The sequence below is a fragment of the Amborella trichopoda genome, chromosome 2 (assembly GCF_054954075.1).
Source record: "Amborella trichopoda isolate Santa Cruz 75 chromosome 2, AtrichopodaSantaCruz75HAP2 v2.0, whole genome shotgun sequence".
Classification (NCBI taxonomy): Eukaryota; Viridiplantae; Streptophyta; class Magnoliopsida; order Amborellales; family Amborellaceae; genus Amborella; species Amborella trichopoda.
Window position 1 is genome coordinate 28385656 of NC_142337.1, and position 24986 is coordinate 28410641.

At 39.3% G+C, this 24986-nt stretch overlaps 1 protein-coding gene across 1 annotated transcript in view; it reads left to right on the forward strand.

The window, feature by feature from the left end:
* LOC18425876 (aconitate hydratase, cytoplasmic) overlaps positions 1-24233 on the forward strand; it is a 37658-nt gene extending 13425 nt beyond the window's left edge. Inside the window, exons 3-20 of the mRNA XM_011622013.3 lie at positions 7413-7573; positions 7683-7775; positions 9360-9545; positions 9710-9871; positions 10766-10910; positions 11048-11190; positions 11286-11342; positions 11428-11507; positions 11588-11663; positions 12240-12425; positions 12598-12665; positions 12772-12890; positions 12967-13088; positions 21076-21174; positions 21348-21827; positions 22379-22477; positions 22564-22806; positions 23976-24233. Of these exons, the coding sequence (XP_011620315.2) occupies positions 7413-7573; positions 7683-7775; positions 9360-9545; positions 9710-9871; positions 10766-10910; positions 11048-11190; positions 11286-11342; positions 11428-11507; positions 11588-11663; positions 12240-12425; positions 12598-12665; positions 12772-12890; positions 12967-13088; positions 21076-21174; positions 21348-21827; positions 22379-22477; positions 22564-22806; positions 23976-24053 (2597 nt within the window). The 3' untranslated portion in view covers positions 24054-24233. The remainder of the gene's footprint in view (positions 1-7412; positions 7574-7682; positions 7776-9359; positions 9546-9709; positions 9872-10765; positions 10911-11047; positions 11191-11285; positions 11343-11427; positions 11508-11587; positions 11664-12239; positions 12426-12597; positions 12666-12771; positions 12891-12966; positions 13089-21075; positions 21175-21347; positions 21828-22378; positions 22478-22563; positions 22807-23975) is intronic.
* The last annotated feature ends 753 nt before the right edge of the window (positions 24234-24986 follow it).

The following is a 24986-nucleotide window of genomic DNA, read 5'->3' on the forward strand; positions in this document are numbered from 1 at the left end:
TCCCATTTTTCAAATGGTAGGGTAGTTGGACTACAGGCACATGTTGTTGCTCCTGTATCCATTAAAATATCCAAATGATATGGTTTATATCCTAAAAAATTAAATTCACCCAAAACAAATAAATATCTTTTTCTGTTCTGGTTATGGGAAAAAAAAATTTCATCTTGTTCGAGTTTTATCCTAGAAACAGTTAAGAGATTACTGCATTTCTTATTGTTTATCCGTTTCTTCTTTCAGATTTTTTGAAGAGGATCCTGGAAAAATAGGTATATGAATATTTTTGAAGCCCAAGGGTTTTGGGGATCATTAGGGATTTCTACTTTTGATCTATTTGATCAAAACTTAGTCTTTTTCATTCAATGATATTTCTAGGTTTATGAAAACTCAATCTTTTGTTTAAGAATCGTTGATCATTGAAATATATGTTATTTCTAGAGGCTTGGAAAGTAACAAGATGTACTTCCTATATGCTTTTAGGTCTAGACTCTGATTTGCTATCAGGTCTGACAATTTTCCCATATGCTTTCGAAATTTTGATATGTTTCGCGAATATGGTTTTTCCATACCTCGTTTAGTTCTTCATAAATCTCATTGGGTATTTTAGGATTTTGATAAAAACTAGAAACATGTTTAGTTTCAACTGGAATAAATTGTGTACTGGGATCCGGATAGGCCAAAATAACCCCATTTAGATTGAGGGGACGTTCATGGAGCATCTTGTGAATCGGAAGGTTTTAGGGTTTTTCCTTTAGTTAAGGTCGGTAAGATTAGTTTCGCTTCATGTCGTGTGAGCCAGGGTTTGGGGATGTGTTTGTGTGTGTTTGTTTGTTTGTTTGTTTTGTTTGTTTTGTTTGTTTGTTTTGTATAAGCCTTGTGTGAGCAGCATTGTTTCAAAAAGCACCCCACCCAGGGGCGGAAATGCAACTCTTTGAGGGTATTTTTGGGTCATTTTTAAATACTAAAGGAGCAAAATTGTGGGTTTTAGGTTCATTTGAAACCTAAACCCATTAGAGACTATTTTAAAGAGAAAAAACCCAAAAAAAAAATTATTAGACCGCCCAGGTTCTTGGCGCCCGCGTAGGTGCTGGGCAGCCTGGAACCCCCCGACCGCCTAGGTGCCGCCTAGCACTTTTGAATCACTGGTGAGCAGAGCTGGGCTGTAAGAGGACATAAGCCCAAAATCCCCGAGACGTGTAGCTTGCTCACAGCGTGGTGAAGATTGGTACAATTTCTCATAGGTGAAGCAAATCAAACCTATTTTCAGACAAAGAAGAGGACTAAACAAAACCATAGTGGCTAGGAAAGTCGCAGAGATTCTATGGGAAATGCCAATTCAAATGAATACTTTAAGCCAAGCCCTCCGCTGCACAGACAGTCGCATTTTGGAAAGCAGTTCTGATATGGTAAGATCTACCTATCAGAATTGTGCACGCGTGTTGAGAGAGGACCCCCACATCCGCAAGAGTGCATATACTTAGGAGACACATGTAATCCACTGAACAACCTTAGGGTCCATCCAACTATTGGCCAGATTTTATAGGTCCGCTCATGTTTGAACTGAAGCCTGTGACGAATAGGCGCCTATTGGGTTGGTTTGAGATATTGGATTAGATTTTTGGTCTAGCTCAGTGGAGTATCATACAACTAACTGCTTGTAGAATCAGGGTTTTCCACTTGGATTTATTGGAAGTGCCAGACCGAAATGTTTTGATAAGAAATGATAAAAATATGATTTATCATTATTTTATATGATTTTTGGGAATTTTATTTTTAGAGAAAAATGCTTTGATAAATGTGTTGTGTACTAATTCCAATTAAGAACTTCTGTACATGTGGCATGTGGCACACAAATGGTCTATGTGTGCCACACATGCATCCTATAGGGCAGCCACGTCATCGCCTTATGGGGCATGACATGGAAAGCCTAAAACTTGGTGTAGGACATTGTTTGGATATAAGACATAACATGGGTAAGTGTAAAGTGATTTATATCACATATGTGAAGCACATGTGTGGTGGCATCTGTGTGTTCACATGTGTAAGTGTAGGGATTTCTCATTTCATGATTTAATTAAATTTCCAATTTTATGATTCACACCTTAGAAATTTGAAATGGTGGCTTCTCATTGGTATGAAGGTGATAAGGGGACAAGTTATGACCTGTCCCTCACCTTTGAAAGTGACATTTCTTTAGAGGATGCTTCGCTCGACATGGAGCTTGTGTAAGCATGAAGCAAGTCCAACCCAATATGGATTGAGTGGCACGCCACTCTCTTTAAATTTGAATTTGAGATTTTTATGTGATGGTGGTGATTTAATGATGGTGAAATGAATGGCGGAGATTCAATGTTTTTGAAAATTATTGAGGGCACATTTGATATTGTTGAAAGCAAGTTAAGGTGGTATGTGGGTATGGTGATAAGGGTGTGATCATTAATCACTATCCATGTGATAGCCATCAATGGTGATTAACAGTGTTCGAAAATTCGGCCGCCCGACTGCCTAGGCGAAAAATTTCAAAAACACCTAGGCGTTGTTTGGGCGGTGGACTTATGTGACCTGTCTCCGAGAGCTCATCTAGGCGAAATATTTCAAAAAAAGCCCAGACGCTATCTGTGCGGTGGATATTGCGGCCTGTCTTCGGGCGCCTGCCTAAGTGGGCATGGCGCCACCTAGGCGCTACAGCGTTGGCGCCCGCATAGGTGTTACAGCTTGGGCGCCCACCTAGGCGCCGCTTAGTGACAGTTTGCAGAAGGGCGAAAAAAACGCTTGGCGGGGGTAAAAAAGGTTTCATTTTTTCCCACTAAAATGGGGGGAAAAGAGTTTTGGGGAGTATTCTATACCGCTAAAACAAAAACCGTGGCTTTTAGGGTGAGAAAAACTCCTAAAAAAACTACTCTTTTGTGATTATCGAAAGATCGATAAAGTTTTGATTTTTGTGATTTCTTCCCAAAACAAAGACAATAGTTCATAGGTGGATTTAGAGCTTCTAGTAGTTGATTTTGAGGATTTTTGGTGACCCAATAGATGAAGTTTGCACCGACATCGATTTGATTATGATATTTTTAAAGTATTATCATATTTGAAAGAGGGTTTTGATTTTATTTTGCTACAACATATAATGTTGTGAATCATGTGTTTTTCTTTTTACCTTTTTTTTTCTTTTACGATATATTTACATGTTTGGATGATGACTTGATGTACTTGTTTTTTGATTTTTCCTTGTTGACTTTGTGTATCGTTTCTAGTCTAGACTTCTAGTTTCCTACAATGATATTTGGGATTTCAGGTATTTTAATGTCTTACAAGTTACATTATCTTTGAGACTTGTATCCTTAAATTTGTTATGTGATTGTACTATTTCATTTTCGTTTATTTCACGAGGAGTTTGGGGCTCTAAAATTGCCCTAAAAACTCCCAAAGACTTAAAACCATGCCCTAAGAACTCTCCTGTTTTTTTGGTTGGGGCAGGGGCAGGGGCAGGGGCAGGGGTAGGGGCTGGGGTGGGGTGGCGTGGCGTGGCGTGGGGTGGGGTGGGGTGGGGGAGGGGGGGGGGGGGGGGGGTTCAATTTTGGTGAAGGCACCTTGTCTCTGGGCGGGCGCCTAGGTGGCCAGGCACCCAAAACGCCTAGGTGCCCGAATCCACACTTTTGAATATTGGTGATTAGGTAGGCTAAGACTTTTAGCCTCCCTCAACCCTTGGATCGCTCTATGGGAGGTTGAGTATGAAATGAACCCCACATGAAAAGTCTATAATAGGATCACTTCCCGCTTGAGTTGAAGTTTGTGTGAGTTCATAATTTCAAACTCTAATCTCATCTCTAAAGGGGTTCCACGCCCCACTCTTAGGCTTATGTTCTTCACACTTGAAAGTGTTGCACACCTTTGATTCCTGTTAAGCTTTTCTCCCATGATGAAGCCCTTGGATTCCAACCTTCATCACGCACCATCTATTGTTTGATGGGTGCCGTTGAGCATTGTTAGGGTGCTGTTATGCCTAGAAAACCTTGCTGGAAATTTTCCATAAACCACTTTGATACACCCTCTCGAGATCACAAATGGTGTCACCCTCTCCATGCTTTTCTCCCTTGATGAAGCTCTTTGTCCCACACACCATCAATTGTTTGATGGTTGTTGTTGAGCAAGGTTTTGGCTTCGGTTATGTTTAAAAGTATTGCTGGAAATTATATTGACTTCTTTGTAATACCATATCCAAGGACATAGATGGAGTTGCTTTTTACAAATGTTGCACCCAAGATGGAGGTATATTGTTCATAACCTCATCTCGTACTTCCATTCAGTTTTTCTCCACTATTTTATGATTGTTTTGGCTGCTGTAATTTGTGCAAAACAGTGAGCATTTTATTCACAAGTATCCCTTTTGAAGTAGTTAAACGTTAGGGTTGTAAGGGCTCATTGCTTGTTGTCTTGTTGGCATAGTTTTCATGCCATCCTATGCAAACTATTGGGACTTCTATGTTGCTGGAAATGTTAACATACAAGCATAACAATGAACTTTCCCATAGCTCTATGCAAGGAAAAAGGTCCCTTTTGATCCTATAGTGGTTAGGACCTTGAGCCAAACCCTAAGGCTGAAACTAGTGTGTTTCGAGCCCGTTTGAGCCCCGTTTTCTCCTTATTTGTTTTAATTGGTCTTATGCCCAATCTGGAGATGATTTTGGGATGTATATGAGATGAGAGCTTTGTCATGTGGTGGTAAGTGATTTGCTTTCCGAGATTAGATCGAAACCGAACACTCTTTCGCTATCGAGAGAGTGATAGTCAAGGGTGGTACTTATACCGTTGCGGTTTTCGCACGGTGATTGTTGTGAAATTGGCTTCCCATGGATACTTTAAGCTCATGCACATTTTTACTTTAGTCTTTGTTGTATTTTATTTTGTTTCATCTAGATTGTAAGAAACTATGCTCGTATTATAAGGGCATAGTGTTGAAGACTATTGTAATAGTTTGTATTAAGTGGGGGTTTTCCCAAGGTGAAATGAAATACTTTTTTTGTGTTTTGAGAAGTTAACAATTGTATTACTATAAAAGAAAGGTATACATAAGTAAATGTCGAAAGTACCCACAGGCCGTGTCTCTCAACCAAAAAATAGGCCACTTAACAGTGGCCCTGTACAAAAAATAAAGGGGCTTATAGGAGATGCCCAATTGCAAGAGATGTACAGAGCACAAGGAAAAAAGATGTGCCCGCAGAGGTCCAGAGCAAAAAAAGAGATGGACCAACGACAAAACTATAGTCGAAGCAGCTCATCAAAACGTTGCGGCTATGCGGGGGCTTCATCTTGGGCCTGAGCACCATCCTTAGCCAGTAGGTCTTCCAAGCTGTTTGACGTCCTCTAGGTATGCATCCAGGAGACTACATCCCTGCAAATATGCGCAATTTCAAAAATAGAGGCGAGGTACCAGGGAGGGGGGCATTTTCAGAAGCCCAAGAGATTATGTTTTTGGCGTCCCCCTTGACGAACATCTGAGATCCCCATGATTGGTCGAACCTTTTTAGGCCCAATAAGAGTGCCATAGACTCTGCAAGTTGAGAGTCTACATGGCCTTAGTGCTCTGAGAAAGAAGCCAAATATTGCCGTTGTGGTCTCGAAAGTCCCCTCGAGCACCTGCTGGGCCTGGGTTGCCGAGGGAGCATTTGTCGAAATTAAGCTTGATGATACTATTTGGGGGAGGCAACCAGTTGTTAGCTCTTGAGACCTGATGGGGTTCAAGGTGGAGGATATTTTCCCAGTCACGAAGGAAAGTAGCTGTCGAGACTCCGCCAAAAGCCTTGTGATTCAAGGCCCAAAAGATTACTAGAGAAGTAATCTTGTGGAAGAGAGTTGAAACTTCGCATTTAAGACCTCGGAAGATCCTGGAATTGCTTTCGATCCAAAGTACCCAGATGGTTGCTGCAATGGAGTCCAAAGTATTCTGCGCGCCTTCGGCCAATGAAAGTCAAGAGAAGATGAGATGAGAGTCAAGAGGGAGGCTGGGGTAACCCATGAGAGGCCAGAGAGCCGGATAATTTGACTCCAGAGGCCAAGAGGGAGGTTGCAATGAATGAAGAGATGAGAGTTCGTCTCTTCCTCACATAGACACATGACGCACCTATTGGGAATGGGTGTCCCTTTCTTTTGGAGATGGTCTACAGTGAGTGCTATTTCAGAGCAAGCAATCCAATTGAAGGCCTGCACTTTTGGTGGTGCAATGGTAGACCAGACCTTGGAAAGGACAGAAGTTGGGTTGAGAGGGAAGGTTGGAGGTTTATAAAAAGAGGCCAAGCCATTGAGAATGAACCGTGGATTGTTGGAAGCTCCTTGTGGTTGGGATCGTTGTTCGTATGATCCTATATCAAGGGAGTGCGATCCTTGTCACAGGGAAGCACGATTCCATGGGGAAGGAATCACAATAGTATGTTTTAAGGGATCAAGAATGATGTGTGCGTTCACAGTCCCATTGGGCACAAAACTGAATCATTGCATATGAGTCAGTGCCAAATAGAGAAAAAATCATATGCACTGTGTCATACACTTGAGAATCGTGGTTCGAACTTGCTGGGAATGCGGATCCCTATATTGGATCCACGTTCTATCCAAGATTCCTAGCTGGAACTGTGGGAATCGAGGTTCCGGAGTGGGTCTGTGACCTTTCCTACAAGGTTCCAGCAACAATGCACCAAACTGCCCCTATTAATTAATAAATGCCAAATAATTCTTAAAAACTTCACACCACCCCTAAACGATATTAAAAATTCCAGAAAATAGTAATCTATGAACAATACCCATGAATAGTAACCCATGAACCTTAACTAAGTTCATAATAAAAAATAAATAAAAAGTTTCTCTCTCAAAAAAAAAAAAAAAAAAAAAAAAAAAAGGGGAATTAAGTATTTGAGATGATGTTAGCATGGCATCAGCAGGATTGCATCACTTTTTTGTGGCTGTTCTTTGATCAGAATCTCAATTGTTTCTGATGTGGCCTTAATTCTTATTTGAAAGCTTACCTCAGAAATATTTTTGATTTTATGATATTTCGATCGATGGATTTTTATATCTCATGTTTCCTTATGATTCTCTTGAGGGTCGTCGTATCTTGGGGATGGCAACTTATGTGTCCTTGGAGTTTTGTAATCGTATGCAAGGTTGTTGGATCTATCGTGCAAGATTGTTGGATCTATTAGGGCTTTTACTGAATCAACTTTATCAAATTGAAACCTTAAATATGTTGGTGTTCAACTTAATTTTGGCACCCTTTGGTTTCACTTTTCTGATGATCAGAAATTCTGTCCCTTGAATTTTGTTATAGGACATTGCTTGTTCAGTTTGACTTGGTTTTTTTATTCTGTTATTTTGAATTTGGATTTGAATGAGATGTTTTATATACACTCCCTCTTTTTCTGATGCAGACAAGCTTCCCTACTCAATCAGAATTCTCCTTGAGTCTGCGATTCGTAATTGTGACAACTTCCAGGTCACAAAGGATGATGTTGAGAAGATTATTGATTGGGAAAATACTTCCCCAAAGCAAGTTGAGATACCTTTCAAACCTGCTCGTGTTCTTCTTCAGGTAACGATTGCTCACTACTATATAATTTGCATGACTCTTTGCAGTTTTCTTGGTGGATATGTGTACTTTATTTAACCTTTGGGATTTCCCATCATTAACTTTTCTCCAGGATTTCACTGGTGTCCCTGCTGTGGTTGATCTTGCTTGCATGAGGGATGCTATGAACAATCTTCGCAGTGATGCTAACAAGATTAATCCTTTGGTCAGTATTATCCTGTTTGTGACAAGCATGCTAATTCCTACCTTTTCAAGTTCTTCTCAATGTTGTATTCTGAGGAAGACGAATATGATATTATCTATTTCATAAGAATTTGCTTGCTTATTGACATCAGTGATGCTGGACTGATGTATTGAAAATTGTTGAATTCATATTTACGTACAGTATTGATATTTATTCAGTAAAATAGGATTCCGGTACTATCATTTTTGCGGGTGACTACTACTGATCATCTTTTGCGTTATAATTTGAATTTCCACGTGGAACTTCTTAATTTTATGTTTGTAGTCCAGGGCGCTTCCCCGGCATTCTTCCTTGCATTCCTTAAAGTTATGTGTTCACTTCCATAATATTATGACTAGTTCTATTGAATTGCCGTGGTTACTCTTGGGCTTGATTTGTTTTTGAAACACATTCATCGAGTAAGCAGGTCCTAAGGGATTGTTAATTTTATAGAAAGGTAGAGAGGGCTTCATAGGTCCATGTTTAAAGATATCACCCCTTCAAACTGTTGTTTTGCATGTGGTAACTGTTGCTGTAAGCTTGCTCTGAACTCTACAATCTGATCTAGCATGCTGAGATGTCCGCTTCCACATATGTGACAATACTGAAGCTAGAAAGGAATAGAAATGGGGAGATAAAGATTAGGTATGTGAAGAGAACATCAGTTTTAATGCATGCACACGAATTTAATGGGATGGGGATTTCCTTTTGCATGGCAAAGCTGGATCTGGTGTGTTGTTCTTCCTTAGACGATGACCCGTGCTTAACATTCCACTGAGTTCAGACACAGAGAGGAATGTGACGCTAGTGTATAAGGTGATGGATGACAGTGCATCGGTTTTTCTATAGAATACCCTTTGTTTGCAGAGCACAAGTCATCAACTTTTTATTTGTATTTTTTTGATGATGAACAAGTCAACAACTTTTATGTTTTTCAATCTTCATTTTTAATGTAATATTTGTTTTAAGATGTAATATTTTTCACTTGCCTACTGCTTAAATATTTAAATAATTTATCAAGAAGGAATGATTAGTACATATTACATGAAATTGAATAATATGAGAGAATTGTGTTCTAGAAATTCCAGACTTTTCAAATTTGCAAGTTCCATCAGATCATCCAAATTCTAGATTAATAGCATCGCAAATCATAGCAAGTTACGTTATCAAGAGTATACTGGAGAGTTTTCTGTACTATATATTTTGCAAAATAACTTCTGAAGATTGGACTCAAGAATCAAGAATGTTACCATTGATTGGAATGTCCCATCTACTTCCACAATATATGGGTCTTATAAGCATATCAAAGTAGAAACAATTAGGACCTCTTTTATGTCCTTGAACATGTATATTTAGATTTATATCATCTCAGATAAAGAACTCAATCTCAGCCATTTCCCTTGTTTCGCTATTGTCCTTTTTCATTTAGTTATGTATAACTGAATCCAATGCTCTCTTCGTTTGGGCCATCCTTCTAACTGTTTCTTCTTTTGCGCCATCCTTCTAGCTGTTTCCCAGAAGTTGTTTTGTTGCTTGTAATTGATTAATCCACCACTGTGGATGCAGGTGCCTGTGGATCTAGTCATTGACCATTCAGTTCAGGTTGATGTAGCAAGATCAGAAAATGCCGTGCAGGCCAATATGGAGCTGGAATTCCAGCGGAATAAGGAAAGATTTGGTTTTCTCAAGTGGGGTTCTAATGCTTTTCATAACATGCTTGTTGTCCCTCCAGGATCTGGTATCGTGCATCAGGTATCTGCATTTTACATTGGTCACACGGAGTGACAAGATAATTCTCTTTTGAATTTCAGAAAACATTAAATAGTGTTTATATAGATCTGTATCCATAAAATGTTATGTACGCATTTGCAAGGTCTAATGTTGTATTATGCATAAATGTTCTGGTAAAATTTCAGGTAAACTTGGAGTACCTTGGTCGGGTTGTCTTCAACACCAATGGTGTACTCTATCCTGACAGTGTGGTTGGGACTGATTCCCACACAACTATGATTGATGGGCTAGGTGTAGCTGGTTGGGGGGTTGGAGGCATTGAAGCAGAGGCTGCAATGCTTGGTCAGGTAAGGAAATGTGAAAATGTATTTCTCTGAACATCTTGAAGCATGAAATAGGTGCCAAATGCATTGAGAATTCAATGTTGGTTTTCGAAGTATAGCGAAAATACCATGGGTTGATTGGTTTTATTCTGAAGGTTAACTACCTACCAACCAAAATATAGCTAAAATGGTATTTATGATTGATACTGGCTTTTAAGTGGGTCTGGTTTGATGTTTCTTGAGTCAGTGCTATGAGCAAGATTCATATGTACTTCAAAGGTGATTGTGGACAAGATGTCAGTGATACATTTAGAAGAGATTGCCAGGAAAGAATTGATTATGATGTGAGCTTGACAATATGGTTAAATGGTTTGTTAGCCTTTGTTCTCCTCTTTTCATCCTTGATAAATAGTTAGTTACTTGTTTTTATGGTCTTTATTACTTCATGATGATATTTACATTATGTCCATTAACAGGAGATATTTCATGCTATTAATAGTCTTGATTATATAATATTAAGTTCATAGATACCAAGTACTGATGTTCATGGGGTATAATGGCATTTGTCTGTTTGTAAATTCTGTTTTCTCAGAAAATTAATTATTGTAAAATCCATTTTGACTTCATGAAGTACTGCCAAGTGACCGAAGAGATACAGAAGAAAGTTTCCTAACATCTGTGACTTAAAAATGGAACATTTTGAGTAGTTTTATTATTTAAAAGAGGAAGGTTGGGTGTTTGATAATTGACAAGTATCGCTGTAATTACGCTTGTCAAAAGTAATATTGTTACTTTCATACTCCTTGTGGTTGGCTTGAGCTGCATGCACATCTTTGTATTCATTCATAAGCTTCACCCATGCATAAGTCCACCCTTATGTGCATGCTTCAATTGTTGATGCTTTCATATGTTTTGTAGCCCATGAGCATGGTACTGCCGGGTGTTGTTGGGTTTAAGTTATCAGGGAGACTGCGCGATGGTGTAACAGCTACTGATTTGGTTTTGACTGTCACCCAAATGCTGAGGAAGCATGGTGTTGTTGGCAAGTTTGTTGAGTTTTATGGTAAGCTTTCTCAACATAAAATTATTTAAGATTAATTCAATTGGGTCACATCATTTCAGAAATACAACTTTTTTTCTGTTGTTCTATGATGAATGACATTCCCTGGTTGGTTATGAAGTTCTGTTGTTTTCATACAGGTGAGGGAATGGGCGAATTGTCATTGGCTGATAGAGCCACTATTGCCAATATGTCACCTGAATATGGAGCAACAATGGGCTTCTTCCCTGTTGATCATGTAACTTTACAGTATCTTAAATTGACTGGGAGAAGTGATGAAACTGTAAGTGGATTTGAGTATTTCACTGTTAGAAGTTTTTTGGATTAAATATTATTGCCATAGTTTGAATAGTTTTGGTCTGTTCACTAATGAAATAGGTGTCTATGATAGAGGCATACTTACGAGCAAACAAAATGTTTGTTGACTACAAGGAGGTAAACCTTAGATTTCTCTTCTATTTCATTCTTGTGAGCCAGTATTTTAACATAAGCCAGAAACTGAATTCGCGTGCATGTGCAGCCTCAAACAGAGCGAGTGTACTCGTCCTATCTTCAGTTGGATCTCGCAGATGTTGAAACATGTCTTTCGGGACCAAAACGGTGATCTGCTTTTCTCTTCCTAGTGAAATTCAGTTTTTCTCTTTTGCTCACAATTTTTTGTATTGCATTGGAAATGACAGACCGCATGATCGAGTTCCTCTGAAAGAAATGAAAGCAGATTGGCATTCTTGTCTGGACAACAAGGTTGGATTCAAGGTGAGATGAAGACCAATGCTTAGTGCTGTTCTTAGTAGATTCGTCAGTGTGTATTCTGTTTGGCCTGTCTTTGAGCTCCACTCGTCTGTGTTTTGTCAATGCTTGACTTTGCTTTTGCTGATTTTTCTTTTGTTATTCAGAATAGATGATATCAATGAAGATCTAGTGGCAATTGCAAAGTAATTATTTGATACAATGAAATCTGTGAACAAATATTTGTTGAACTTAGCATAATAATAATTATGCTATGTGTGTTGTTTTTCGTTTTCCTTAATAAAATAGAGAAGGAAAATCTTTTCTGTGTGGAGTATGGAAGAATATTACACATTCAGGTACTTGTTTTGGATATGGCTCATAAGAACCCTGGATTTTCTGACTGGAGAATTCATGGTTTTGAGCTGCTTGAAAAAACCATCTCTTGTGATATTCCCTTAAAAAAAAGAAAGAAAAGAAACGACTACCATCTCAAGTTTTCTGCACCAAGTTGCTTGGTGGAAGTGCATTGATAATCCTTCTGTCATCAAATACACTGCGGCATATGTTTTCTTACTGAAGGCATGAACTTCGATACACCAGGGCTTTGCTGTACCCAAGGAATCACAGGACAAGGTTGTAAAGTTTTCTTTCCATGGGAAGCCTGCAGAGATCAAGCATGGGAGTGTTGTAATAGCAGCTATCACAAGTTGTACAAATACCTCGAATCCCAGTGTTATGCTTGGAGCTGCTCTGTCTGCAAAAAAGGCCTGTGAGTTGGGTCTCGAGGTTAGATTCTGTTTTTCAAATGGGACTTTTTCCATTTCTCAAAATTTCCTTTGTAAATTTTTTTTTGTAACCCAACAAGATTTCTGGTGTATGTTGTGGACCTGGGGTTGGGTCAACTCTCATACTTGGAGTCGTAACTAATAAATGAGGATGGAAATTGATTTTATTTCAGGTCAAACCATGGATTAAGACAAGCCTTGCACCAGGCTCTGGAGTCGTGACTAAATATTTGCTCCAGAGGTAAAAAAATATTATGTTGGTTATCAGACAACATCAGCATAAATTGAAGGAACCAAGTTTTGATGCTTATACCCTCTGAATTGTCATTTCCATTTGGTCTATGTAGTGGATTGCAGAAGTACCTAGACCAGCAAGGCTTCCATATTGTTGGCTATGGCTGCACTACATGTATAGGAAATTCTGGAGAACTTGATGAGTCTGTTGCTTCGGCGATTGCAGACAATGGTAATATTGTCATCCAATGCCTCAAAAAATCAAACTCAATTTCGGAAATCTTGACAAATCTGCTTTGCATTTGCAGACCTCGTTGCTTCAGCCGTGCTTTCTGGTAATAGGAATTTTGAAGGGCGAGTACATCCTTTGACTCGAGCGAATTATCTTGCTTCACCTCCTCTTGTTGTTGCTTATGCTCTTGCTGGGACGGTATGTTCACATCCTTTGGGTCAAACGATGAAAAATAAAACTAAGAATCTTTGCTTGAACAAGCCGTCACTTGCTTCTGGAAATTCAAAGTAGTATGACAACACGAACGCAAAAATTTAAAATGAACTGATTGTTTAAATGAGGTAATGAACTTCATCTGAGGAAGAACCTCTTCCTCAAATGTTTGGAACTCCAATCTTTCTTTATTACTTTTCTTTCTGAAAAATTGAGCTGGAATTCGTGGGTCTGCTCCCCAAATCTAATGATCCGGATGTAGAGATGCATACAAGATTGGATCTTATATTCTTTGGACATCTGCTTCTTGATTTCCTCCAAGTTAACTTCGAAATTTTCAGTTGGTTGGTATGTTTAATGCTGGAGTACTTCTATACTACGAGTTTATGATATTATGAAAGGGAAAGTATGATATAATCCAAAGATAGATGGACTCTATTAATCTTTTCTATTTCTAGTGGAATTATTTTATTTAAATTTGGTTTCTTATTTGAATTTAGAGTTGTCTACCATGGGGGTTCGACTTGCATCCATGCATCTAGCCATCTAGGGCTTGAGTTGCCACATGCCATCGACCAGAGTGGGCCCTACGTGTTCCACATGTGTGGTCCCAGTGTGGCCCACATCTGTCAAATTATTGCTAGATTGCCCACTTATTTGCTAAACACCAAAACTTAATAAAAAAATTTAAATTTCCAGAAAAGTTCTTTCTGAGAAACCAATTTCTATTTTCAGAAAAGTCCTTTGCGTATTTAAAAATTAAAAACACCAAGATTGAGGTGACTGAGAATGTTCTTCTTTCTTTGAAAAACCTGAAAGAAAAGATGTGAAAGATCGCATTGGAGAATTGAGCATGCCTTCGGAAGAAAAATCCTTTTCCACTAGATAGCCGTAGATACACTCATAATCACTACCTACCTTCAAACTAATCTAATGAACCTGTGACCCACAAGTACTCTCATGCAAGGGGCTCATGGTTGGCCCATTGAAGCCAGCCAAGAGGTAGATAGGGTTGCATGCTCACCTAAGATCGTACGTGTGCCCTACTGCCCTTCAAGGACAAGTCATATCCATCCTATTGATTCCGACAATGGCTATTGCCTATCAATCTCAGGTACCAATATTGGTGGTAAAGGGTCTTTCTTCAGCATATACAGACACATTCAAAATCTAGAATTCTGATCAATAACCGGTCAATGCATAAGTCATGCATGTATGCATGAAGAATTCTAGTGTCGTGGTTGAGGCCCTTTTCCTTGCAAAGCCCATTTTTCACACTGTGGTTGCTTGTACATCCTTTGGCTGATAAACTTTAACCACTGCTGGACACAACCTGCCTCAATGGGGTATGAGTGTACCGGCTCTGGCAGATGATTCTTGGGGCCAAAACTCACACCAATACTGTGGTGCGGATCCAACTCCACAATCCTCAACCCTAGATTGCAAAACTATGCCTGGAGTTCCATAGTGCACTATGCACTTTGGCAGGCCCCTTTAAATCTCATGGAGTTGTTGATTGAGCCCTCTCATCATGACATGTCACATACCACTCTAAATTACACAGGCTAGTATTCTCACCAAAATTGGGAACCAGGGTACATGAAACAACCAAGAGGCAATGGCCTTTAAATGGCTACAAAACACAACACATCATCCTTTGTGAACCGAACAGCAGTACAGCCTGTCATACCTTAAACAAGAGAACTTGATGTCGGCTTTATTTTCACGATTAGTGTTGTACGTTGTAGGGCAATATGCCGTCATCCAACCCCAACATAATGGGCAGGAAAACCTTCGTTGAAGTCACCAATTCCTCTGTACTCTTCGACGTTCTTGTCCTAAGGACTAGACCATGATCCTTGGCAATTGCACTCAAGGCATGGTAAATGCTTGGCAGCATCGGCTGAGCCAACACCAGTTTTTTCCATTTGCCATTTTACAAGCAATAGAAGGTGCTTTGGCCTTATTAACAACCCTCTTGGACTCAAGAGGGTGAACTTATAGAGGAAAAGGGGGAAGAATGTGACTAAGGTTACTTGCCCACCTCTCTTGGGCTCATGAAACACCAAAACGTCATGGTAGGTCCTCTCCTCAGGTTGCTGTAATTATAATCCCATCCTTTGTTTGATCCAAAAGAAATGGGCAAGCCAATGTGCAAAGCTAGAATGTAAAGCCATCAAGGTATTCAAGATGGAAACCTCCACCTGAGGGGAAGCTTAAGCTCAACTTTGACGGCTGTTCTCTCAGTAACCCTGGTCCTTCAGGCATTGGAGCCATCCTCAGAGACCACCTCGGCGCGACTGTGGCAACAGTCTCCAAACACATTGGCCACGCTGAGTCCATGGAGGCCGAAGTGACGGCACTCTGATCCAACCCTTCCACCTACATTCCCTCCTCGTCGAGGGAAATTCAAAGAACACCATCTCTTAGGGTGCAGAATCTTCCTTCCTCCCACCCCCCTTGGCATCTGAATCATTTGTTTGACGAAATTGAACACCTTTGTAGGAATATGTCCATCGCGTGGATGCATAAATGGAGGAAGGAAACCAAGCAGCTGACTCCCTTGCCAAAGAAGCAGCAGCAATGGCAGACCACTAGACCTTTTTGGCCTTTTTAGTTTTTACTCTCATATTTTGGACCCATTACAGTGGACTGATCAGTTTTTCTAGGTTTCCCTGTCTCACTGTAAGCTCTTAAAAGAGGATTTTGTTTCCACTTTTGACCTTCTCCTCCCTTGAGCATCCATCCTCACTGTGGATTGCCAAGGTCTCTTGTACTCTTTCATTCTCTTATTAACGGTTAAACACTTTCAAAAAAAAGGAAAAGCCATCAGGGCATTCTATACTATCGACAGTCATCCTTCCCAAAATTTCCTCGTTTGAAGGAGTGAATTCATCATAATATTCGCCAAACATGGGGGGAAACACCATTGTGCTGAGCATCCAGGAGGGATATACCACCCTCCCCTTCATCAAAGAATGTCGAGTTAGTCTCTTCACACCAATGTTCCAAGAAGGTTTCACTACAGTAGAGGAGCGGTCGGAGATATTTATAGCTGAAATAAACCGCCCATTTATAGTTGTGGAAACGATGGGGCATAGTCCAGCCTCACGAATGTCTAGGGAGTCCAATGTGGAAAGGTAGCTGCCATTTATATCCGAAAGTTTCTGCTTTGGACTCTAATCGAACATGAACATGGTTAAGACCTCCATCCCAAAATTCAGGATGTTCTAGAATGTGAGATAAAAAGTTCCATCCATGTAATCAGTTTGTCCTCAAGGTCTAAGGTATAGATAGGATCTGAAGTTAAAGGGAAAAGGGGAAGTATTGGCTTGCCCTTGCCAAAAATGTTACCATAGGATGGCAAACATGAATAAACGTTAGTCCATACTTCGCAACAAAAATAAAAGACACTTTCATTCCTGTACTAAAAAAGAGTTATTACAAGAGTGTGTGAGTGCGTGCGTGCGTGTGTGCATGCCCGTTTGAGTGCGTGCTTGTGTGAAAGAATTTATGGAAGGGAATATATGGAAGATTGAGAAAAGTAAGTAGGTAATCAGATTTGAGATGAGAAGTGATGGAATTAGGGTTTAGGGAAGATGATTAAACGAAGTTTGACAAAAGGAAGTAAAGAAAGAAATAGGCAAATATGAGAAGCAGAAAAGAGACAGAATTAGGGTTACCTATATCTTTCTCCTGCTCTGATATCATGTAAGAAATAAAGGTTGTAGGAAAGGGTAACTCAACTTGGGGCAGCAAGTCTTTTCCACCTTTTTGATTGAAGGCACGACTTATTCCCTTGTTTCATAATATATTCTCTATTCTCAAAAGTCAAAAGCACAAAACACAAATAACCCACTTGGACGCCAGTTTCGCCCCCCAACCCCACCCCCACCCCCCCCCGCCCCGGCCTGTGGATAACCACACTCTCTCTCTTTAGCCTCTAGAATATTAGGATCTGACCTACAAGCTCCATTAAGCCCAACCTTCGCCAGTGATTTCCTGAAACTTCTTCCAATGGATATCTTAAGAGTCAGCCCTAGCTCGTCTTCTCTTTCCATTTTCTCCATTCCAAAATCCTACATCGTTGATCTTCGACAAGAAATACTTTACCTTTCTCTTTCTAGCGTTTGAGTGTCGACTCTCACCTCTCTCTCTCCTCTATTTTCTCTCTAGACTGAGACAATTCTATGCATTGTATGAACCAAATCAAGGCCATTATCTCTTATGTCTTACCAAGTCCCCTCTCTCTTCACCTACAACACCATGATCAAATCTTCAAGCCCATGGTCCCTCAGTGCCCATTCTTTCTCTCTACAAATAATTGCTAAATTCTGGATTCTCCCCTGATAGCTACATGCTCACACTCATGATCAAGGGATGCACTTCAAATCCAAAGCTAAAATATGGGAATTCAATTTTCCTGTGATAAAAAGTGGGTTTGAAACAAACCAGTTTGTTACGAGCTCCTTGATCGAACTTAACACGCATGGAGGATTGATAAGCTCTGCATGCCAAGATTCTGAGGAAACTAATCAACCAGAGGTTGTTTATGGACTGCATGATTAATGGGTACTTAATGAATCCTTACCTTTGTTTGAGAGTGTGTACAGTGGGTCCTAAGCAACTTTGACTATGGTTCTCTTAATTTGTGGAAGATTACAGGGCTTGGGTTTTGGTATGACAGGTCCATTCGCTCAAAGGAAGCATGGCATGTAGATAGTTTCGTTTGCCTGCAACTCACTAATGTTCATGGCTGTCAAATGCGATAGCTGATTCACTTGAAATGATTGCGCTGGATTATTTGGAGCGATCATATTGGGACCGGAATAAGAAGCATTCATGAGAAATTATCATATTTTTTATTATTTTTTTCTTTCTAGGAAATATTTATTTTTTGAAGTTATTTAAAAAAAAGGAAAACAAGGTAAGAGTCAATAATAATAATCTTTTTTTTTTAGTAGGCTTATCGCTAGAAAAGGAAAAGAAAGCTCTTTTTTTTTTTTTTTTGAGTTATCTTTTATTAAAAAAATTTCTATGGGTTGAAAAGGCCACTCTTATCGTTTGGATAAGAGAACATGGAATAGGTCCCTTTTTTTTAAAAAAAAGAAAAGAAAGAGAACCCTTATAAAAGGGGTGGACATCTGTTGTAAAAGGTGGCTTTTACTTGGTGAGTGAAAGAAAACTTTAATTTAGAGAGAGAGAGAGAGAGAGGGCTTCTTCTCTTTGTGTTTCTCTTGGTGGTAATGTGGTGGATGTCTCAATTCTCCTTGATTGTGCCTTTTTATGCTTTTTTCTTCCCAATCGATTTTCTCTCTAGACGTGGTTTTACTGCTGGTTATTGGTTGCTGGTGGCCACAGCTGCATCAGTAGCCCAGACCTGGCACACAAAATGTTTGCTGAAGTTTCTCCGAGAAGTATAGTTTGCTTTAACCCAATGATTTCCTAGTATCAGAAGCATGGAAAGGTTGGAAGTAGCTAGAGATTTGTTCAAGAAGATGACATCAAGGAATGTGATTCAAGGAACATAATGTTTCGTAGGCTAGCACAAGCAGGATACAGCCAAGAGGGCCTTGCACTTTATTATGAGATGGAGAGACCTACTAAGGTAACAATGTTTGGTGTGATCTCCTTGTGTGCAAGCCTTGAAGCTCTAGGATTAGCTGATTGGGCTTGTGGATTCATGCCTGTGTAGAGAAAAAGAGCTTAAACTTAGGTATGTTGGACTCTGCTTTAATTGGCATGTATTGTTAAGTTGGGCCTTACGTCACGGATAGCGATCATTTGTGGGTTAGCATCATATGAGCTTCACAAACAAGCCCTACATTTCTTTTTGAGAATGTTGGACCTTATGTGACAGTGATGAGAAATTAGGATAGATGGTGGAAAAAGGCCTTTCGAGTTGGAGCCACGTGACCCACAAAATACCATATTGGTGGCTAACATTTATTTTATTGCAACATAAGTTGAAAGCACCTTAGTCTTATTTTTCTTTTCTTTTTTGGTTATATGTCAATGTTAGTCTCTTTCAGTCTTCGGATGTTATTTCTTCCACACACATAGTGTGCATAACATTTTATTTTTTCAAATGCTCCTAGATAGGGTTGTATACAATGTTAATTTCATAGTCATGGAGTTATGATATCCTATGAATTATGGAAAATGGATTACTGAAACTGTGTTCTAATAAAGATATTGAGAAAGATTCAATAATTCAAACCAATATAGCTGGAAGGTCTTAGCGTATTCAGTATTGACCAAGATTTAGACAAAAAACAATTATACGAGTACAACTCAACACCGTAGTAATAGAATAAAAAAACCTATATAAGTATAGTGCATGACTGCAAGATTATAGAAGAAAAAACATTATATGAGTGTAGTTCATCTCCGTTTGATCAATGGGTTAGACAGTGATGAAGGGGAATGATTTTTGTCATTTATTCAACTAATTAAACTTTACATCCCTACTTCCCCTTGGTCACCATTTAAAACAGTTTAGCAACCTCATCATGGTTATGATGACCGTAGAGATCATATTAAATGGAAAATAGCTCATAGAAATAGCCTAGAAACAGCCTAGTAATGTTGAGAGAAAGAGAGAGAGTTCTACAAGCAAAACAATTGCATTAACCAACTGCCCAAAAAGACAAAGAAACTACATAACCATCAAGAAATTAGCTTGAAATCAGAAACGCTATCCAGAGTTACAAAATTATGTCATGCAAGTATTGAAATTCAAATATAGAAAAATTTGCTCGTAATGAATCTTTCTTTTCCTTATCGTTAATATCACTCAGAATTTCGCCATACTTTTTAATTCAAAATTTTCTATTATTGAAGTGGAAGCGAGTTAATGAAGCAACATAGAAAGAGAGAGATGCGTGTTTTGAAAGGACAAGCGAGAAAGAAGAGAGGAAAAGCAACAAACGAGTTTTTGAAGGTCAGAAATGGAGTTTCTTTTGAGGATAGGTTGGCCCTTAAAGTTCAAGAACTTGATCAAGGGTCATGGATAGAGGGGTTAGAGAGAGAGCACCAGGTCAATCTGAGAGAAAATTTCTTTTGAAGATGGAATAGGAGAGAGAATGTAGAGAGAGAAAGGAAATAGATAAGAAGAGAGAGGGAGAGAGGGAGAGAGGGAAACTCTATGCTCAACCCATTATCAATTTAGGAGATTAGGAACCAGTTCCTCAGTCTCTCACGAGGTGGATTATGGGGAAGATGGAGGAAACCAAGCATACACTATACTCTTGCAGTATCCCCATAATTAAAACATTTTAGGCTGGCCTATTTTGACCTCTGATGCCTTGATTCATTTGACGCATGGTTCTGCAGGGAACTCAAGCTTTATTTGATGCGTGTCTGTGTGTGCTTGCGTACATGCATGCGGGCGTGTATTTGTTACTACTCGGGGTATAAATTACATGAATACCCCTCTTACATACCCTTTCACATTACATTGAAGGAAAATTTACAACAATACCCCTGCACGTCACTTCCTAAAAGTTGACCACAAGATGCTTGTCTCTGTGGTCGGATGCTTTCAATGGAGAAAGATAACTAGAAACAGCTACTATTAATTTTAATATTTTTTAGTGCTGCAAAATTTATCCAGGACATATATTGGCAGTACTAGGTCAAGTCTCATTTGATTCGCATTCCACAATGACCGCATCCAGAAACCGGAGCCACTGAGTGTACCTTCATATTGTTACTTAATGCGGAAACTTGAATGGCCTTTTAGATTTAATTATAATTTACCTTATGCAAATTTTGTGGTTTCTTAATGTCCTTCCCCTATTTCTGCTGGCTATTTGGGCTTGGGGTATCGCTGATCATTTTCTGTTAGACAGCATTTGCATAATGATTCCACAGTGCCTCTAATGTATTACTTTTATTCAACTTTAGATTACTCACACTTGCAGTTGCTGCGCAAGGGCTGAGCAATTACCATGGAAATAAATATGTGCAGGTTGACATCGATTTTGAGGCTGAACCTATTGGGACTGGAAAGGATGGGAATGATGTTTACTTTAAGGATATCTGGCCATCAAAGGACGAAGTAGCAGAGGTAGCCATTGCAAAGTATTCATTGCTTTATACACATTTTGGAACAAATCTCCATTTTTATTTTCTAGTGTGTTCCCTCACTAGTACGTGATTATGTACATGTTATTTTTGTATTTTTTATTAAATTTCTAGTATCTTAGGATTAGATAGTATGAGAATTGTTTGTGAATTCAGGTTGTGCAATCAAGCGTTCTGCCAGACATGTTTAAGAGCACATATGAGGCTATCACAACGGGCAATCCTATGTGGAACCAGCTATCGGTGCCAACAAGCACCCTCTATTCATGGGATCCCAAGTCAACCTACATCCATGAACCTCCATATTTCATGGGAATGACAATGTCACCCCCAGGCCCTCACAGTGTGAAAAATGCCTACTGTTTGCTCAACTTCGGTGACAGCATCACAACTGACCACATTTCTCCCGCTGGTAGCATTCACAAGGACAGCCCTGCTGCTAGGTACTTGCTTGAGAGAGGGGTGGAGCGCAAGGACTTCAACTCATACGGAAGCCGCCGAGGCAATGATGAGGTCATGGCGAGGGGTACATTTGCCAATATACGCCTTGTCAACAAGCTCTTGAAGGGGGAGGTTGGCCCCAAGACGATCCATGTTCCAACAGGAGAGGAACTCTATGTGTTTGATGCAGCCATGGTGAGTTTCCTTTGGCCGATTTAGTCTGTTCTTTAATTATCTAAAAGAAAATCAGTTCCTGTGCCTGCATTGTCCAGTCTCTCATTTTGCCCCCCAAAAATATTTTTTAGTTATAACTTAAATACTACAAATTTATGAATACTTTCCCGAAGCAACGAGATATTGATACTGGATATTATTTGAACAAAGGTCAAATTACTATTGGCATTTTTTAAAATTGACCGCGGCAACACAACCATTCACATGGATATTGTATCTACTAAAAGAAAAAGATGTCTACAAATATTTTAATGTCTTGGTTCCCATATGTTCTTTTAATGAAAACGTTTTGTTGAACTAGTAAATACTGGATAGTATGCCGTCTTATTTCTTCTTTTAACAAAAGTAGTAACCACACAGGCAGGTCAGTTAGGCTTCCCTTTGTCTGTCATTCATACATGAAATGGCAGGCACAGCTACAGCAGCAGCAGCATGGATAAGGGAAAATGAATTCACAAAATACTAATGGGCATAAAAGCTTAGCCTGATTGATGTTGTGATGTGATTTTCAGAGATACAAGGAGGATGGGCACGACACCATTGTCCTGGCTGGAGCTGAATATGGTAGTGGAAGTTCTCGTGATTGGGCTGCCAAGGGACCTATGCTACTGGTTTGTGAGCTGTCCCTTATCTGTAGTTTGTTCTTTTCTATCTCCTGACTGATTAAACTTTGTGATGTTTGTTATGGGCAAATCAGGGTGTCAAGGCTGTGATTGCCAAGAGCTTTGAGCGCATCCATCGAAGCAATCTAGTGGGGATGGGTATTATTCCATTGTGCTTCAAAGCCGGAGAAGATGCTGATACATTGGGATTAACAGGTCACGAGCGGTACACCATCAACTTGCCAAGCAACATTAGCGAGATAAGGCCTGGACAAGACATTAGTGTTGTTACTGACAGTGGCAAATCTTTCACCTGTACAGCTCGATTTGATACTGAGGTATAGTTTCCTTGTCATCTTTGTCTATTAGAGCATTAGACTTGCAAATATCATAGTTCCTTGTAAGTTGATAAGATTTCCCAATTTTCTTGCTAGTGGCTGCAACATATTTTTGGAAAGGAATGGTTTCAATTATTTGGTTTCAGGATGATATGGTAAATGAAGTGGCTATCCTGAATTATTTTTACTGAAAAGCAGAAGATTGTGACCCTTTTTTACCAGTGTTGATTGAGGTTAAAATTTTCAGGATTCCCTTGGTTCATCATGGAGACATAAATAATAGTTAATAATTTATGCGTTTGCCAGCGACCCCAATTAATTGGGAAAGGCTATGATGATGATGATGATGATGAATTTATGCATTTGCCAAAATTAGAACTGTTAACTACAAATGTCCATGAATCAGGTTGATTTCTATAGTGGGTTTGTGCAATCACTGCAATGTGTGCATGAAAAAGTAAAACGTTAAAACAAAAGCAAAAGAAAAAGGGAAACCGCATGACAGTTTATTAGGCAGGTTTTAGTTCCCTCTCAACTCCCCCGACGCAACACACCCCCGGCCCGGAAAAAAAAGAACAAAGAAAAAAGAGTAAACAACCCACCCACCAACCCAGAGACACAAATTCTACAAAAAAACAAAAAGAAAATGCCTTCTGTTATCCATTGATTTCAAGTTGTGATTTTGCTTTGGCCTTGGTGGTTGAGAGTTGGTATCTCGAGTGAATTGAGGGCACTCTCTCATAGAGAAAAAAGTAGTTTGCATCAAAATTCAGCTTTTGGCATCATCAATGAGTAACAAAACCTATGGTTGAAGTGACTGATGCATATCTTGTGATACTCCAAAGCAGGAACCGGTGACCCTTCAGGTTATGTTTTTGTCAATAAACTCTCAAGTTTCTTAGCTCCAATGAACTATCTGATTATTAGGTTTGAATGTTTTCTGATAGCAGCTGATGTATGTTTACTAGGTGCATTGGCTATACCACTCATCATCCTCCACTGTCATTTAAACTGGGCACTTCTCTTTTTGGTTTTTCTTTTTATTGAAATATGGATTACTATATTACAAATTAAATGGTATCATAGAAAAGTGGGTCATTTTCATTCTTCACTTAATTATGATTGCCCAGGATAATGTCGATGACTCTGTTTTTCTGTATGGGTGGCAGGTGGAGTTGGCTTACTTCAATCATGGTGGTATCCTTCCCTTCGTTATACGCAATCTGATCAACAGTGGTAACCAATAAAGAATGAATTGGTTTCCGATCATCATCATTGTTAAATAAGAGTCCCTGATTTTTGATATCATTCTTCGGTCCCTTTGAAAATGATGAGGTTTGTTTGATTTCCGTGTTGTATTGTATCTAATAATGATGATTGGAGCCTATGTTTCGGTGCTAGGAATAAGAAAATGGTCTCAAACTTCACTTTGCTTCTTTCTTTATGAAGCAAAAACGGAATGGGGCTCTTAGTGCTTGTTGACCTGCACTTGGAAAGTCTTGGATAGGATGGCGCGAGTCCTGTGCAGTAAAATATTGGGCTTCTAATGCCCATTATCTTGCATTCTCATGAACAAGTGTGGGCATTTCTTAATGTCTATTTGCTTTTTAGTGTCATAACATAGACCCGGTTCTATGTCCTTTTGTTGGTGTCAAAATTGCAAAATTGTTAGATGGCTAAGTTTTCAATTTTTGATGGACAACCATAGGGTGAATTTTGCCCGAGTGCTGCAGTACTCAGGCGGGCCCCTGAGGTGCTTGCCTGTGTACTATTACTGAAATGTAGAAAAATGAGGGGGAGCTGATTGTTTATTCCCTTTCTCATTCTTTTTGCTCTCTATAAAAGAGGGGCAAGTTTGTCCCCCTTTTGCATCTCTGGGCAGAAATTCGTCCCCCTTCTCTCATCTCTTTTTTTCCTCTAGAAGGGGCAGAACTCTACCTCCCTTTTCATATTCTCTCTCTCTATATCCCTTTTTTCCTTTTATCTCGTTTTTTTTTTTCCACTTTTTTAAAGGCATTTTTGTGTGTGTACCTTTTTCTTCTTTTATCTTTTTCTTTTTATTTTTTATTTTTTTATTTTTTATTTTATTTTATTTATCTCTACATTTTAAGGCATTTTTATGTATATATGTTACTCAGGCCTGATCCAGTTGGACTTGCTTGAGTTATTTGGCTTGGGTG